The 17,124-nt window shown below is 37.6% G+C and overlaps 2 protein-coding genes across 9 annotated transcripts in view; both read right to left on the reverse strand.

Moving 5' to 3' along the window:
- Nucleotides 1-17,124, reverse strand: part of LOC129754674 (high affinity cGMP-specific 3',5'-cyclic phosphodiesterase 9A) — a 711,945-nt gene that overhangs the window by 275,315 nt on the left and 419,506 nt on the right. The gene's annotated exons all lie outside the window — the stretch shown is intronic.
- Nucleotides 10,217-11,948, reverse strand: LOC129754677 (uncharacterized). Its single transcript, XM_055750875.1, has 3 exons — nucleotides 11,868-11,948; nucleotides 11,112-11,376; nucleotides 10,217-10,905 (listed from the first exon to the last, which is right to left on the reverse strand). The coding sequence occupies exons 2-3, from the start codon at nucleotides 11,221-11,223 to the stop codon at nucleotides 10,376-10,378; spliced, it is 642 nt and encodes a 213-aa protein (XP_055606850.1). The 5' UTR covers nucleotides 11,224-11,376; nucleotides 11,868-11,948; the 3' UTR covers nucleotides 10,217-10,375.

The raw sequence follows: 17,124 nt of genomic DNA on the forward strand, positions 1-17,124 counted from the left end.
ACTGTTAAACTCATCTGTTCCATTCAAATATTTCACACGAATTAACGACCTTTGATGGGTTCAAAAATAATTTTCGATCCAAACTTGGATCGAAAGCTTTCAATCAGCCTGATTGTTTTGGCCCCAGGCAAAGTTCTCGAGTAACCTTCGACTGTTGGCAGTTTTTCGATGTAGTCTCAATCTATCAGTTTCTTTTTCTGGAAACAAAAACGCGTGGGAGGACAAGATAAATCCTAGCCAAAGATTTTCGCCCTAACACCGATGACGACGACGTTGTCAGTCGACATATTGACTGATGCCGAAGCTACTTGAAGATTAGAATCTTCCTCAGAAAGTGAAGCTTTCTCTCGCCCTGTGTCGGTGACATTTGAATCGGAATCAATCCGGACGATCCGGGAAGCCAAAACGCTTTCGCTGTTGTGGCAGTTAATCGGGCCACGGATTGTTTTTGGCAGCTTTCTGATTGATTTTCTGGGAGCTGGGAAAATTCATTTGATTACAGCCGATCGCACGATAACGAATGTGTCTTTTTTTCGTCTTTGTCTGGCTTTCGCCATTGCTAAGATTGCCGACATAGGATAAATTGGAATATGGGCATCATTTACACCTTTCTTGTATCGTTTGTGTTGTGCTGTAGATGGATCATCAGCAATTGAACGAGATATGGGATCATTATTCTTCGTTACAGACTCAAATATCCTGTTGCTTTCAATCGATGTTAGGGTGTGTTTGTATCTGATTGATTAAAATTATTTTAAACATTAGAATATTTGAATTTTTATACCTTCAAAACAGATTGAATTTTTGTGAATTAAGAAGAAATTTTCATGTCTTTTTAAATCGAGGCTGGAAAAAATATCAAATGATAGTTTTGTGTATTTCCACTTTTTTGTTCAATATTGCTGCATACAAGGTTTAGTTTTTTTTATTAAGGAAAATCTCAAAAACAGTAACGATTAATCGAGAAGGTTAAGCGAACTTTTACTGAACCCAATTTATAAACAGCAGAAATCGTATTCACTTGCTTCACAAGGCATTGAATTTTTTATTGGAATTCAAAGTGAAGAATAGGCTTTGACCCATTTAATAATAAATAACATCTTTAACATGTTTATGGTTTTTTTTCTAATTAGATAAAATGTTTAAAATAAAAATAAAAATGCAGGTTTAACATAAAGTGTTCAGAGTTCCGCACAAACCAGAAAATTTTATATAAAAACATGAAAAAATCCGGGCATTTAATTTCAAAAGAGACCACCATAAATCCGAGCATTATCCGGGCAAACTTTATCAAAATCCAGAAATTACTCAACAAAAATCAAGAAAAAAATTTGAATTTTTTTTCATCAACACTTATCAACAGATTTTGAATCGTATTTTAGGCTTCAAAAAAACCTTTCATGTTTTTTTTATGCGTTCGTTGTTTTTGTTTTGCCAGACTCTTCCCAAAATTTGTATTAAATATCCGAGCAAATCCGCATAAAACCAGCCAAACTGGCATACTTAGTTCAACTTATAATAATCAACTCTGAGAATGAGAACGTCATGGTTAAACCAAGGACGCTAAAGCTTTAAATTCTGGTTTTATTCGAAATAGAAATTCGCTTTCTATTTTTGGTGTTTCTGAAATATTGAATTCAAATTTGTAAACTAGACTGCTTAAAAATTATTTGCAAGCAAATTTATAGTTTAGAATAAGGAACATAATTTTGAACAATTTCATTAATGACTAATCGGAAATCGCATTACAAAAACAAAAAAAAAATAGGAAATCGCATTATTTGTAACATGTGTGATGGTCAGACATAAACATGAGTAATAAAATTGTTTTAGAAATCAATTTGGCTATTTTTGTGCATTTCTGGTATTGTTATTACTTCTCCTGCTAAATTTAAACTTCAAAAATCCTCCCCCCTCCATGGACGATTCTCTGATATAGAAAATAAAACCTGAATCCTTTTATAGATTTAGCGCCCAATTATACACTTAAAATGATCTTCAATTCGCTTTGTTAAACAAATGCTGTCAACTAGTGTAATTGACCAGCAAAAGAACCGATTTGAAAAATCAATTTTCTCATTTAAATAATAATATATTATCACACCCCCTCCCCTCCACTTTGCACGGGCCTGGATCGTACTTTTAATTTAGAACTGATATTGGTTGTTTTTAAGAGATAAAAAATTCGAGGAAAAATGTCGGTAAAACCTGGTCGGACCTGGTTGAAATCCGAAAATGATATTTAACAAATCTCAGTTGAATAGTGTTTAAGTTATGTTGCAAATGTAAAATTTTATAAAAAGAAAAAAAAATGTAGCTTACTTATTTCTAAATATTTCGGATGGTCTCAACATTTTTTTTTGTATTGAAGGTGAGTAAATTTGCTATTGATCATGTGAACTTTATTTATGCGTTTGATTAACTGTATTGATGATATTTATCAATTTATAATCGAAAAAAAATGATGTAAATGCAATATTTTAGTGATTTTTTTTTCATTGGAAGTTTAAGACATGATGGTAACAAAAAACAATCTTATTTTCTATAGACTTTAAATCTCAATTTTAAAAAAATCAAGGGGTTATTTATAAAAAATTGTTAAAAATTGTAGAAGTTTTGGTTAATTTACTACAACAGAGATGTTTGAATTTTTCAATATTTCAACGATCCTCACCGTACAATAGACCATGATAAGTTTGCTTTATACTGTGGTTCGATAAATTTGTTAAAAGTTTGGCATAACTTTTGGAGAATAGTCAACATAACATCTACTATTTCTAACCAATTTTGATAAATAACCCCTTGAAATCTCTATTTAAAGTTGAAATTTTAGGTACAGGGACTGAAGAATTCAACTGAAAAATTTGTTTATTTAGTTGGTTCTGCTTATTACAATTTATGTTTTTTTTTTGCCAATGCCGTTTTCTTAAAAGAGATCTGTTTTCCGAATAATATTAGTTAATTTGTGTTTTTATTTTGTTGAATAACTTCCCGAAAAACGTATTTCCTGTCAAATTTTCCATCACAAATTTTATTATTAATAAATAATAATTTAATAAATTTTCAAGCGCAAATTTCATACTTTTAAAATTTCAAACTCTGAATATATTGTTGCCATCAATTGAAAAATTGAGTCCTGCAATGGATAAAAGGTACATTAATGTTTTTCTTTTTGAAAATTTAGAAGAAGTTTTTTTTTTATGAAAACAAACATTTAGGATTGAAAAAGAATGAAATACTTAAAAAACTGAAATTCAAACAGAGGGACTTTAAAATTTGGTGAAAGTTTTTGCAAACATTAATACAAACTCAAAAGATGAAAATGATAAATTTTGAACATTTGAGAAAAAAAATTAAATCAATTTTTTTTAATTATAAATAAAGTTTTACTGATAGTCAGGGATCAGCAATTTTGGTGCTAACTGACTGATTTTGATTAATTAGGCGTCCTGAACTCGAATCTTTTGTCAGAATTTGTCTATTATCTCTTATTTTGTTGACATAGCGTTCATAAGCTTAAAAATAAATCGAATTTGAGTGAAATGAGTCATTGATAACTTACTTAACTTACTTACTTAATGATCCCGCGCCGATCCACCGGTGCATAGGGCCGTGGTAAAAGACCTCCACTGTTGACGATCCGGAGCCAGCGTCTTCACTTGGTCCCAGTCAAGATTCTCGTCGACAGTTCGGATTTCAGCGGCTAGGCTTCGCCGCCACGAGTTTCTGGGCCTGCCTCTTCTTCGATGACCTTCTGGATTCCAATCTAGCGTCTTTCTGCAAATCTCGTTTTCATCTCTTCGCAGCGTGTGCCCAATCCATCTCCACTTACGTTCCCGAATCTCGATTTCTAGCGCCTTTTGATGACACCGGCGATGTAGTTCCTCATTCGAGATCCAGTTGCCAGGCCACCAAGCGCGGATGATATTCCGCAGGCAGCGGTTTACAAATACTTGCAGTTTTCGCGTCGTTACCGCATATGTGCACCAAGTTTCACACCCGTACAGCAATACGGATTTGACGTTTGAGTTGAAGATTCGGATTTTCGTTCGTAGAGAGATTTGGCGTGACCGCCAGATGTTTCGGAGATTCGCAAATGCGAAACGGGCCTTTCTGATCCGGGTTTCGATGTCTTTCCTGGTACCACCATCAGGCGTTATCTGGCTACCAAGATACTGGAAGCACTCCACTGTCTCAACTTGTTGCCCATCTACCACGAAATTGGAACGATTTTCTGTGTTGATTTCCATTGACTTGGTCTTTCCGACACTGATTTTGAGACCTGCTGCCTTGGAACTTTCGGTGAGGTCGTCGAGTTTGCTCTGCATGTCCGGTTGTGTTTGGGCGAGCAAAACAATATCGTCAGCCAGGTCAAGGTCGTTCAGTTGCTCCATTGTTAAAGGATCCTCGGCAATCCTCGGTTCGGTGCACAGTCAATCGATCCAGTCAGAATCTCATCCATTACGATTAGAAATAGTAGCGGTGATAAAATACATACATTGATAACTGATGAAACAAAAAACCTGCATACAAAACAAAAACTGATTATGAATTTCTCTTTCATCCTTTTAATCGAAGAATAATTTGTTTGCTTGGTTATTCTTATATCAGAGATAAAATAATTTAAAAGTAAAATGTTACAATTTTTAGACAGTTGAAAAGATCTCACTACAAGTTTTGTAGACATTCCTAAAGAAAGTTGCTTTTTTTTTTAAAAAAAAAAGGTTTAAATTCATTTAACAAATTTGTTGAGGATGCCCAAACGATTTGACTTTTGTTTAAAAAAACTTCAAAAATTCAATATTATTTCAAAAAAATTCAAAAATTCTTCGAAATTCCCAAAATTGACAAAATGGCGAAAAGTTAACAAGAAGAAAATTTCTTAAACTTTTTTCGTAGTAGTCATAATTACACACGGTTTTGGTTAAGTTGATCTTTGATTTAAAACTTTTTTTTTTTTTCAATGTTTTATAGATTTTTTAAAGAAGTGCCGACATTTCGTAAATAGATTTTACCAATTTGAAAAGTTTTGTGGATTGCTATTGAATATTCAAAATAGTGTTAGGTAGTCAGTTAGTCTGAACACTTAATTCCGCCGGAGACGAGCCAATTTTCCGATAGTTTGTTAACACTTTTTTCCAACACTTTTATACAACACTTTTTCATTCTTCAATATATTTTCACATCAGCTAAGTTTACTTAATGAAAATCATCTGAACTGGGAATATAAATAGGACCACGTTTAAACTTTTAGACACAGTTTTTGACGGTCGCCATAGAAGAAAAGTCTAATCGCACTCAACAACCAGGTGCTTTTTGTCTTCGCTGCCTTTTACTTTAAAATACGAATTTTATAATCAACGGTGAATTTTGACTTTTCTGCTCGGTCAAATTTGTAAAATAGGTGAATGAAAAGAAGAAAATCTAATGCTCTGAATGCTTGGCAAGACTCGGTACGATTTTGACGTAGGATTGAAAAATCAAGTATTTAGCTCGTAAAGCTTTGATTCAAAATTTTGGATATGAAGTATGAATTTGAACCACCTTTATCAACACAGGCCAGGGATATCAGTTCCTTGCTATTCATCGCCCTATCAGCTCAGAAAAAAACCTTAATACCAACCATCAGCAGGCAGGAAGCCAGAAATAAAAATCAACACATTCATCATTTTCAATTCAGATTCCTTTCTCGAGCAGCAGCATCCGTTGGTGGGTGTTGGGCTTTTATAAAAGCAGCAGAAAATCAGCTACAATGATGGCGCCATAGAGCGTAGCAGCGAGAAAGCCAATCATCAATCGATCGATACCGATACGCTAGCCAGCTTCTTTCGCCTAGCTGCTGCTATTTACAGATAGGTTCCAACATACACACGAGCCATCGCCGTTTCGAGATTCAAAATGCTTGCCAGGATTTGTTTGGTTCCTGATGATGGAAAGCGCAGTTGAAAGCGTGTATTTAGGTACAGGGAGAATGTAATTGTATTCATTGCTTGAATATTTTGCAGAAGCAGCCTCTTCCCGGAACCTCAAACCCACTCCCACCCCCACTTCCGCATCCTATTCCGTTGCCTAGCGCAAGGGGGCGTCATCATTCATCGGGATGCAATTATTGATGAATAGAAGCAGCTGCTCTTACCCCATTCTCAATGCCCCCGAACGAATGGGGAAGGTGATTTGAAGCCGGGTGTGTGTGTTATTATTGTTATTATTTACGATTTCCTGCCCGGGCGTTCGGAGCTGATTTGCAATAATGATGGAAGAGGAAGCGCGGTGCTTCATTTCCGCCATCGAAAAGCCTTTTGTATGACGTTTCGGGGCTGCTTCTGAATGGAAAATGGAGTATTTGTGTGGATTTGAAAGAGGCAAAAATGATATCATTCTCGGAGATAAGCACCGAAATTCATTTTTTTTTATAATTTTTTTTCTACCTTTTGTTATCTTTTGATTGAAAAATTAAGATGATTTCTTATCAAAGAGAGAGATCATAAAATGGATTGCACATACCAGTCGTTGAATGTTCCAAAGAAAGTTAAGTATTAAAAAAAATGTTCTTTTCAGTGTTTCAATGTTTCTGGGCACTGGACTTAGGACTCAGGACTCTGGACTCAGGACTTTGGTTTCTGGACACTGGACTCTGAAATCTTTACTCTGCACTCTGGATTCTGGACTCTGGACTCTGAACTCTAGACTCTAAACTCTGAATTTTCGATTCTGAATTCTCAATTTTGTACTCCAGACTTTTGGCTCTAAATTCTGTACACCGGACTCTGGACTCTGGACTTTGGATTTGGGTTTGGGGCTCTGGACTCTGGATTTACACTTTGGACCCAGGACTTTGGTCTTTGGATTTGAGCTCTGGACCCTGGACTTTGGACTATGGACTCTGGATCTGGATTAGAGCTCTGGACTCTGGACTTTGGATTCTGGATTCTGGCCTCTGGGCTCTGGACTCCGGACTCTGCACTCAGGACTCTGGATTCTGGGCTCTTGACTATGAACTCTGGACTCTGGACTCTGTACTCTGGACTCTGGACTCTGGACTCTGGACTCTGGACTCTGAACTCTGGACTCTGGACTCTGCATTCCAGACTATGGACTATGGACTCTGGACTCTGGACTCATGACTCTGAACTCTGGACTGTGGACTCTGGACTCTGAACTCTAGACTCTGGACTCTGGACTGCGGACTCTGGACTCTGGACTCTGGACTCCGGAATATGGACTATGGACTCTGGACTCTGGATTCTGGACTCTGGACTCTGGACTCTGGACTCTGGACTCTGGACTCTGGACTCTGGACTCTGAATTTTGGACTCTGGACTCTGGACTCTGAACTCTTGACTCTGGACTCTTAATTGTGGACTCTGGACTTTTGACTCTGGACTCTGGACTCTGGACTCTGGACTCTGGACTCTGGACTCTTGACTCTGGACTCTGAACTCTGGACCCTGGACTCTGGACTCTGGACTCTGGATTCCGGACTCTGAACTCTGGACTCTGGTCTCTGGACTCTGGACTCTGGACTCTTGGCTCTGGACTGTGTTCTCTGGATTCTGGACTATGGACTCTGAACTCTGGACTCCTGACTCTGGTCTCTGGACTCTGGGCTATGGACTCTAGACTCTGAACTCTGGACTCTAGACTCTGGACTCTGAACTCTTGACTCTGGACTCTGAATTGTGGACTCTGGACTCTGGACTCTGGACTCTGGACTCTGAATTGTGGACTCTGGACTCTGGACTCTGGACTCTGGACTCTGGACTCTGGACTCAAGACTCTGGACTCTGGACTCTGGACTCTGGACTCTGGACTCTGGACTCTGGACTCTGGACTCTGGACTCTGGACTCTGGACTCTGGACTCTGGACTCTGGACTCTGGACTCTGGACTCTGGACTCTGGACTCTGGACTCTTGACTCTGAACTCTGGACTCTGGACTCTGGATTCTGGACTCTGAACTCTGGACTCTGGACTCTGGACTCTGGACTCTAGTTTCTGGACTTTGATCTCTGGACTCTAGACTGTGGACTGTGGTCTTTGAACTCCAGTTTCTGGATTTTGGACTTTGAACTCTAGACTCCGAACTTTGGACTGAGGACTCTGGACTCTCGACTCTTGACTTTGGACTTTGAACTCTGGACTTTCAACTCTCGACTCTTGATTCTGAACCCTGGACTCTGGATCTCGACTCTGGAATCTGAACACTGGAATCTTAACTCTGGACTCTGGGCCCATAGACTTTGGACTCTGGACTCTGGACTCTGGACTCTGGATTCTAATCTCTGGACTCTGGACTCTGGACTCTGGACTCTGGACTCTGGACTCTGAAATCTGGACTCTGGACTCTGGACTTTGGCCCTGGACTCTGAACTCTGAACTCTGGACTCTGGACAATGGAATCTGGACTCCGGACTTTGGACTCTGGACTCTGGACTCTGGACTCTGAATTCTAAACTCTGGACTCTGGACTCTGGACTCTGGACTCTGGAATCTGGACTCTGGACTCTGGCCTTTGGCCCTGGACTCTGAACTCTGAACTCTGGACTCTGGACTCCGGACTTTGGACTCTGGACTCTGGACTCTGGACTCTGAACTCTTGACTCTGGACTCTGAATTGTGGACTCTGGACTTTTGACTCTGGACTCTGGACTCTGGACTCTGGACTCTGAACTCTTGACTCTGGACTCTGAACTCTGAACTCTGGACCCTGGACTCTGGACTCTGGACTCTGGATTCCGGACTCTGAACTCTGGACTCTGGTCTCTGGACTCTGGACTCTAGACTCTTGGCTCTGGACTCTGTTCTCTGGATTCTGGACTATGGACTCTGAACTCTGGACTCTTGACTCTGGTCTCTGGACTCTGGGCAATGGACTCTAGACTCTGAACTCTGGACTCTAGACTCTGAACTCTGAACTCTTGACTCTGGTTTCTGAATTGTGGACTCTGGACTCTGGACTCTGGACTCTGGACTCTGAATTTTGGACTCTGGACTCTGGACTCTGGACTCTGGACTCTGGACTCTGGACTCTGGACTCTGGATTCTGGACTCTGGACTCTGGACTCTGGACTCTGGACTCTGGACTCTGGACTCTGGACTCTGGACTCTGGACTCTGGACTCTGGACTCTGGACTCTGGACTCTGGACTCTGGACTCTGGACTCTGGACTCTGGACTCTGGACTCTGGACTCTGGACTTCGGACTCTGGACTCTGGACTCTGGAATTTCGACTGTGGACTCTGGACTCTAGACTCTGGACTCTTGACTCTGAAGTCTGCACCCTTAACTCTGGAGACTAGGCTCTCGATCAGGTCTTTGGACTCTGGGAGGGGGAATTTTTACTCTGGACTCTGGTTTCTGAACGTTGGACTCTGGACTCTGGACTCTGAACTCTGGACTCTAGACTGTGGACTCTATAGTCTAGGGTTTGGATTCTGGGATCTGGAATCTTGTCTCTGAACTATGGACTGTTACTAGATAGTGGACTCTGGATTATGAACTCCGGACTGTGCACTCTGGACTATGAATTCTGGACTTTGGACTTTGGATTCTGGACTCTGGACTGTGGACTATGGACTCTGGACTATGAACTCTGGACTCTGGAATTGGACTCTGGACTGTGGACTCTGTACTCTGGACTCTGGACTCTTGACTCTGGTTTCTGGACTCTGGATTCTAGACTCTGGACTTTGGACTTTGGACTCTGGACTCTGGACTCTGGACTCTGGACTCTGGACTCTGGACTCTGGACACTGGACACTGGACTCTGGACTGTGGACTCTGTACTCTGGACTCTGAACTCTTGACTCTGAACTTTGGACTCTGGACTCTGGACTCTGGACTCTGGACTCTGGACTCTGGACTCTGGACTCTGGACTCTGGACTCTGGACTCTGGACTCTGGACTCTGGACTCTGGACTCTGGACTCTGGACTCTGGACTCTGGACTCTTGACTCTGGACTCTGGACTCTGGACTCTAGACTCTGGATTCTGGACTCTGGACTCTGGATTCTGGACTCTGAATTCTGGATTCTGGGCTCTGGACTCTGGACTCTGGACTCTGGACTCTGGATTCTGGACTTTGAACGCTGGACTCTGAACTGTTGGCTGGAATCTGAAAATCAACTTAAGTTTATCGGGTTTATTTTGACTGTCAGTTCAGATTTGAAGTTGGTTTTAACAAAATAATCAACTTATGAATAAATAAAAATCTTAAAAACTTTGCAACGATAATTATATTTTTTTGCGGTATTTGCATTCACGATAAGTATAGATCAGCTTATAACCTAATTGTTCACACAGAGTCCATTTTGTTGTCGCATGGTCATCATCTTAACTTGGTTGGTTCCAACGTTTACCATAACATAAGTCTGGCATCAATAGACACTATTTCCTTCTGGAGATTCTAGCTCTCCCGGATACACGGGTTCGGTGACATCCACGTACTCACTGGTATCTGTCGTTGGTCCCATCGGTCCCAAGATCTCTAGAATGTGAATCGGACACTCGATCAGGTTGGTCAGCAGTTCCAGGATTTTCCGGTAGATGGCAGCACTTTGTTCCAACTGTTCCCTCAAGTCTCCACCACCATTGGGGCCAACTTGTCGCGCTGCTTTCGCCTTCAGGGATCGAAGTTTGGAGTCGAAATTGCTCTTGAAATTCTTATCGAAAGCGCGCAGCGTTGATCGCATCCTGAGGGCATCCTTCCGGATGGCTTGACTGCGTTGCTTCTGCATGGCTGGAGATTTCCAGGCGTGACGTGTGCTCAGGGCATTGTAACTTTTGAGTTGCTGGTTCAGGGTAGATTTCTGTTTTTGGAAAGGGGCTAGCGCTTTTTCAGCTTGACGAAGTTCTTTCAAAAGATCCGAGCTCAGTTTTCTAAGTTCTTTAGGTGATTGTTGACTCACTGTATGGGAGATTTTTGAATAATTACGAATTAGAATATTAAATTTAAAATAGAATTCTCTGAAGAAAGGTACGGTTAAATGGTACACCATTTGCAACCAAACCCGGCGCTAATCCGGTTGGAAGAAATTTTAATCAATAATAAGAAACCCTGTCACTGCGGTAAATTTCCAAAAACCGGGCCAAATCATCCCTCATCCTACTCACCAGACGTCCCAGCCTTGGCACATTCGATCGATCCGAGTTGCTGCTGCAGGGTAATCAAAATTGCCATCGATGTCAACAGGAAAAACCGCGGCTGCCATCCGTGAGTAGTCATTTTGGCGGCTTCTGGTGAGAGGAAGATTTGTTGCCTTTTTTTTGTCGTCTGTTTATTTGCCAACGAAGCAAATTTACTGTGGCGAGATGTCGGATTGACGGGTTCGGGCTGACGATGAGATGGATCCAGATGCGGTTTGACTTTGAAAGTGGTCTGTGGAAAAACAAGAATAAAATCTACAGTCGAGACTCAGTTATAAAATTCTATTCAAAATCGAAATCAAAACTTCTTATACGAATAATTTTTATTTTATACTATTTTCCTATAAAAAAATAAACATATTCTTCAAAACTTTTATTCAGCATACATGCGAAAATAAAGTTTGAAAAAGAGATTCACATCAATTCGGTCGCAGATGTTCCCCAACAAGTTGGAAAACTCCGACTTGGAAATAAAATATTCACCACCCCAGCAGCAAGTATCAATTTATAGTAGTTTGGAAACGGATAAACAACCCCCAATATCTTGATTCCGGGCCAACAAGGGTTTACCGAAAAAGAAAATAAAAACTCGAGAAAAAAACTGTCCGGTGACAAATTTTCCAATCGAGACACTTATGTTCCAATTTTTTTTGCACCACCGACAGATGGGTGATTTTATTTATTGGTTTTCACTTGTAGTTTTTTTTTCGTCTTCATACTAACCCCGTTCTACTGTCCGAGATCAGCTAGCGATGACTGATGGAAGAAAATTCTGCGCCTCGTCGTATTTATGGCAACTCGGACGAGATAAGCTGCTTAGTTTCGTCTTGGAATTGAACGTTTTAAAATACCGGTGTTAATTCTGTCGCTAACTTCCTATTTGCTAGTCGCAGGGCTGGAATTTAGTTATTAAAATTTCGCAACCTGGTTCAATAAATTAAGCTTCTGAAAATAGAACACTTTGGCGCCTAGTAACATTGGTACTTCTCAGAATCGGTAGGCCTTTTACAATTATCGTCTTCCGAAACGAAACCTCATCACCCCGTTTTAACCATTTCATTCATCCCATTTCAGGGAAGCACGAATCAAAAGCACAGTCGATTAATTAAAATTTTCTACATCACCGGTTGATTCACGCGCTCGCAAATTTTGTGCGTGAAAAAGCGTAATCAATTACGAACCTACGGTAGACTTTGCTGTCAGTCTGCCTTCAACGAGACAGTGCGTTCTCAATCAGCTGGATAATGTCTTCTTTTAGAGTATTCCTATTCATTCTGAAGCTGTTTTGAGTTTTACTCGTTTAACCGTGGCTATTGAGAGGAAATCTTGCGTACAATTATGCGTATCCTAAGCTGTTTTCAAAGGGAGATGAGAATTTGGCGCCTTGGCCTAAAACTGTGTTGAAAAGCTTTTATTTTGTGAAGGTATCGGAATGGATTTTGTTATTTCTTAATAAATAAAGGCTATCATGACTCAAAAAAACAGGTGTTATAAACCAAGTGCTAAACACAATCGCATTTGGGTCGTTTTTAAACATTGGGGATATTAAAGTACACAGCGCTCCTTCCATCGTCACTATCAAATTCAGTGCCAAAAGTTGCATAGGGTTAATGGTCTTTTTTAGAACTTTTAAAAGGTAGATTTTTATGAATTCATATTATTCGCTTGAACAACCAAGAATAATCTTGCCTTATTTTTTTCCAGCACGTACCCAGGCTAGTCAAAACTTAGGAAACCTGTCAAATTTCAATTTTTGATTTTATTGGTTTTCAATTCCAAATCAAGACGAATTTGGGCAATACTCCTGAATTATAAAAAAAAAATCACAAAAAAATATTGCATGTTCACGTCGCATGACACACAATTTATGATGACTCTATTTGTTTTTTTTTTTAATTATTATTACTAGCTGACCCGGTAGACTTCGTACTACCATAAATTTCATTGATTTATGAAATAAGATTATCTTGTTATGCCAATGTTTTGACTGATTGCGTATGTACAACGATTTCATATGGGACCCATCCCGTTTAGAAAGTGGGAGGAGGTTTCGATACAATAAATCATCTCTTTATGCCAAAAATTTCTTTCAAACAAAATTTCTTGAAAAGTGCAGGAACATCATCGTTCTTAGGCGTTACAAATTTGAATTAAATCAGTATGTTTTTTTTGTAAGTTCCACCCTTTGAAAGTATGAAAAGTTTGCCAAATCAATAGATCAATTTTGCTACGTGAAAAATGTTTCTGTTTCAAATTTATTTATTTGAAATTTCTCTGCCATGTGTAGTGTTTTATTTCGAATTTTACTCATACAATTCCTTTAAAAAATCGCTAGGAAATTTTCAATATAATTAATCATTTTTTATGCCAAATTTTCAGAAAATTATTTTTAATATTTTGAGTTTTGTTCTTTTTGCAGTGCAAAAAATGCACTCATTCTTTTCATATTTTTTTAAAACAAATTCGTTTCAGTGTTTAAATTAAAAAAAAAGGCTATAATATTGTGCGATTTGTGTCGTTTCGTTAGGAACAATTTGTTTGAATTCCCAATTCGATCAAAGTTACTTAAAATTTTTAAATTACTTACTTCAGTCTTGTCGAATTTTGAATAAATATTATATGAGACTCCAAATACCTCAAAAGTGCTTTAGTTGTGACGAATTTTATGTTAATTTTGAATGAGACATGATCTCGCACTTTATTGATAAAAAAGGATGAATTATTCAGTATAATTTGTAATCTTGATGTGCAAAATCTTTATTAGGTGGAAATTTTGAAAATAAAGACAAAATTCATCGGATTATCTTGTTTTTTACGCTGATTTTGTATTTGAGCCCTCCTTCCCTCAATTAGAAGGAACTTTCAAATACTTTACGATCTATCCCCCACGATCCATTCAACTCGCGTCATTCGAATAACACGTTTTTGAGAGTGGTTCAAAAAAAAAAAATTAATCGTCCAATTGTACCAAAACTTGATTGGTTTTCCAATTAGGTACAATAAATTTTTATCACAACTTGATTGTTGAACAATTTCTTTGAAAATAGCTTAAATAGTTCGAATTGCATTGAGTTTTATGTTGTTAAGCATTCCATTTTAAAAGTGGTAAAAGGCACATGGTCCTTAAATCATATTTTCATGGAAAACTTGCACGCATGAAATTTTTTTTAATATCATGAAAATTGCAAGTTTTTTATCTAAATAAAATTTGTATGGAATCCTGGTTTTAAAGGTGGATAGGTAATTTCAGTAGAAAGTTTAAATTTATAAATTTGCTATTTTTTTATGATAATCATCTTAACGAAATTCAAAATTGGTCATGTCTTATGCTTATTTTGTATGGAGTATCAGATGGGATATTCAGATCAGATATTTTGTCATCAAAGATGGGAAGGTTTAAAATTATTATACAAATTAACTGAGACCCAGAAAGTTCAGAAGCATAATTTTACTACTTCATTATGACCATTTGTTTATTCGTGATGATTTTACGGAGATGTTTCGAAAGTTCTTCAAATCATCATTTAGTTTGTTTAGGAGCTTTCTTTTACAAAAAAACGATTAGATACCTAATACTTTGAATAATTTCATGACTCTATTTTTCACCAATGCAATCATAAACGGTTGAAAATCGTTCGGGTTTTGTTGCCCCTCTTTACCAACAAAGGTATTTTTTTAATACAATTACTCATCCATATAAAACAAAGCCTGTCAACCAACATAATCAATCATTTCAAAATATGTTTGTGTAGAAAATTTTATGAACACTGCTTGTAAATTAATCAAATTGTGTCACACATTTATCAAATAAAATGAAGGGCAAAAACCGTCGTTTTTTTTAAAGAAATTCAGGAATACGGACCGTATCGGACCTTGAATTTTATTTTGTTTTTTTTTTGTATCTTGGCAAATTTGAAAAAAAAATGGAAAATCTAGCAAGCTCAAAAAGTATATAAATTAGCCCAAAAAAGAAGATTCTGGTTCAGAGAAGAAAAAAAAAGTTGATTTTTAAAAACAAAATGTAAAATTTTCCGTATAAACCTGAAAGTTGCAATTTACTCAAGTAAACGATACTTTAGAAATTCTGCAAAAAAAAGGTTGGAATCTAAAAAAAAAACTTTTGAGACAAATACAAATGAATAAAGAAAGGAAAATAAAATGTGACTTCAAGGGTTAGTGTCGCACATAAGCTCCTTTCTATTCAGAGCAAATAATGAAGCTTTGACAGAACAAATTAATTTTGACAATTCCTTACTAAATTTACTTATAAAAAAAATAATTTCAAAAAAATAATTCTTTTCGTAAATATATCTTACTGACAATTATGCATTATTTTAATGTGTCAAATTTAGATTTTATTATAATTTAAAACAACTGGGATCTTGAATGCTTTTTAAGGCTATGATCATTTAGTATCCGGGCCCTTTATTTCTATGATAGCTACGTTACTAGAGCTCGAATATGCTAAATTTTAGTAGCGTTATGTTGGTTATGAAAAGGACTATCTTGTCTATTTTTGTTAGATTTTTAAATTAACATTTGTTTGAGATATTTAGGATGCAAAAAGACATAGTAAAAATAAGTTTGCACAACCACCTCGGAAATTCTTCATTGTCTACTTGAAAACTCATGAACTGTTGATTTTTTCTAATTTTTTTTTGGTACAAATGATTAAGAATTATACGGAGCAACTCTAGAATGCTCACAAAGTTCAAACCAAGCATCGGAGTGGGACCCTTGATCTCAAATATGGGTAAAAAGCCTATGTTTATTGAGAATAACTAAAAGTAGACTACTTAACTATGCAGTAAATCCGTTTCCGGCTGGCAAAAAGTGTTGCCTGACTAGTCGACTCCGAGAAAATAACTTATAATGAGCAGTTCTAAAGATCGCCATCTGTGCAACAGGTTTTTACGCAATGTGACAGATGTGTTCTGATGGACAAAAAAAATTTATGATAAAATCGAATTTAAGAGGTCAAATTTTTCGAGATGCCTACTCATGAAAAGGTTCGAACCAGATTCCAACTGGTTTTTCCAGGTGAATTTGTGTAAAATATCATGATTTTGCAAAAGTTTTGCTTCTGTGGTATGTATAAAAGATCAATACATGACTGAAAAAAGTGTGCAAAGATAAAAAGGGATTGTATAAAAAAGTCAGAGTATTTCTAGTAATCAACGATGATTTTTTTTATATTTTTAAATTAAATGTCATATTATCACCTTCAATTCCTTCATAGATAACACTTTTTTTTTTTTAAATGGATAGTTTTGAAATTACACACGTTTGGAACTGCCCGGATTCTATATTATCATAGCCTTATGTCATTTTTTTTAATCAATATTAATTTTTGGTTTTATTTTATATTGTTGAAATTAAAAAACACGTTGAAAAAATCATAAATTTTAAAGTCTGGTCGTGAGAAATACAAAAATCATAAAATTTTTACTAAAATGAAGACATTGAGTCAGAGAGTAAAAAAGTTATAAGTTCAATTAACAAGAAAGTAAAAAACCTGAAAGACAGAAAGCCAACAGTGACCAGACAAAGTAAAAAATTCAGAAAGTTAGAAAGCCCGAAAGACAGGAAATCAAAAGTCTTATGTATGTATGTATGTATGTTAGACCCACCAGTGGCTGATAGGTCTTTCGACCCGAGTCGGTACGGGAAGTCTCGATCGCACATTCAAATGTTGTTGATGCTTAACTCATCAACTATATTTGCAGCTCAACACAAGGGGTCCGTTACCACTGGCTTGGGACAGGTTGGACTCATCTCACTCCCTTCAAACTGCTCGAAACAAATGAAGAAACCTGGAAAGGTACCGAAGCTACCTTCTCAAGATCCCAAGTTTGCCGATACAGGAAATCAAAAGTCTTATAATCAGATAGTCAACAAGATCAGAGAGTTAGAAATATAGAAATTTAGAAAGTCAAAAAGTCAAAAATTCAGAAAGTCAGAAAGTCAGCAAGTTGGAAAA

The sequence above is a fragment of the Uranotaenia lowii genome, chromosome 3 (genome assembly GCF_029784155.1).
Source record: "Uranotaenia lowii strain MFRU-FL chromosome 3, ASM2978415v1, whole genome shotgun sequence".
Classification (NCBI taxonomy): domain Eukaryota; kingdom Metazoa; phylum Arthropoda; class Insecta; order Diptera; family Culicidae; genus Uranotaenia; species Uranotaenia lowii.

Excerpts from the sequence above, each read along its gene's own strand:
- LOC129754677 (XM_055750875.1), bottom strand. The coding sequence starts at position 11,223 with ATGACTACTCACGGATGGCAGCCGCGGTTTTTCCTGTTGACATCGATG. Across the intron at positions 10,906-11,111 it reads TGCCAAGGCTGGGACGTCTG|TGAGTCAACAATCACCTAAA; the intron begins GTGAGTAGGATG and ends TCTCCCATACAG.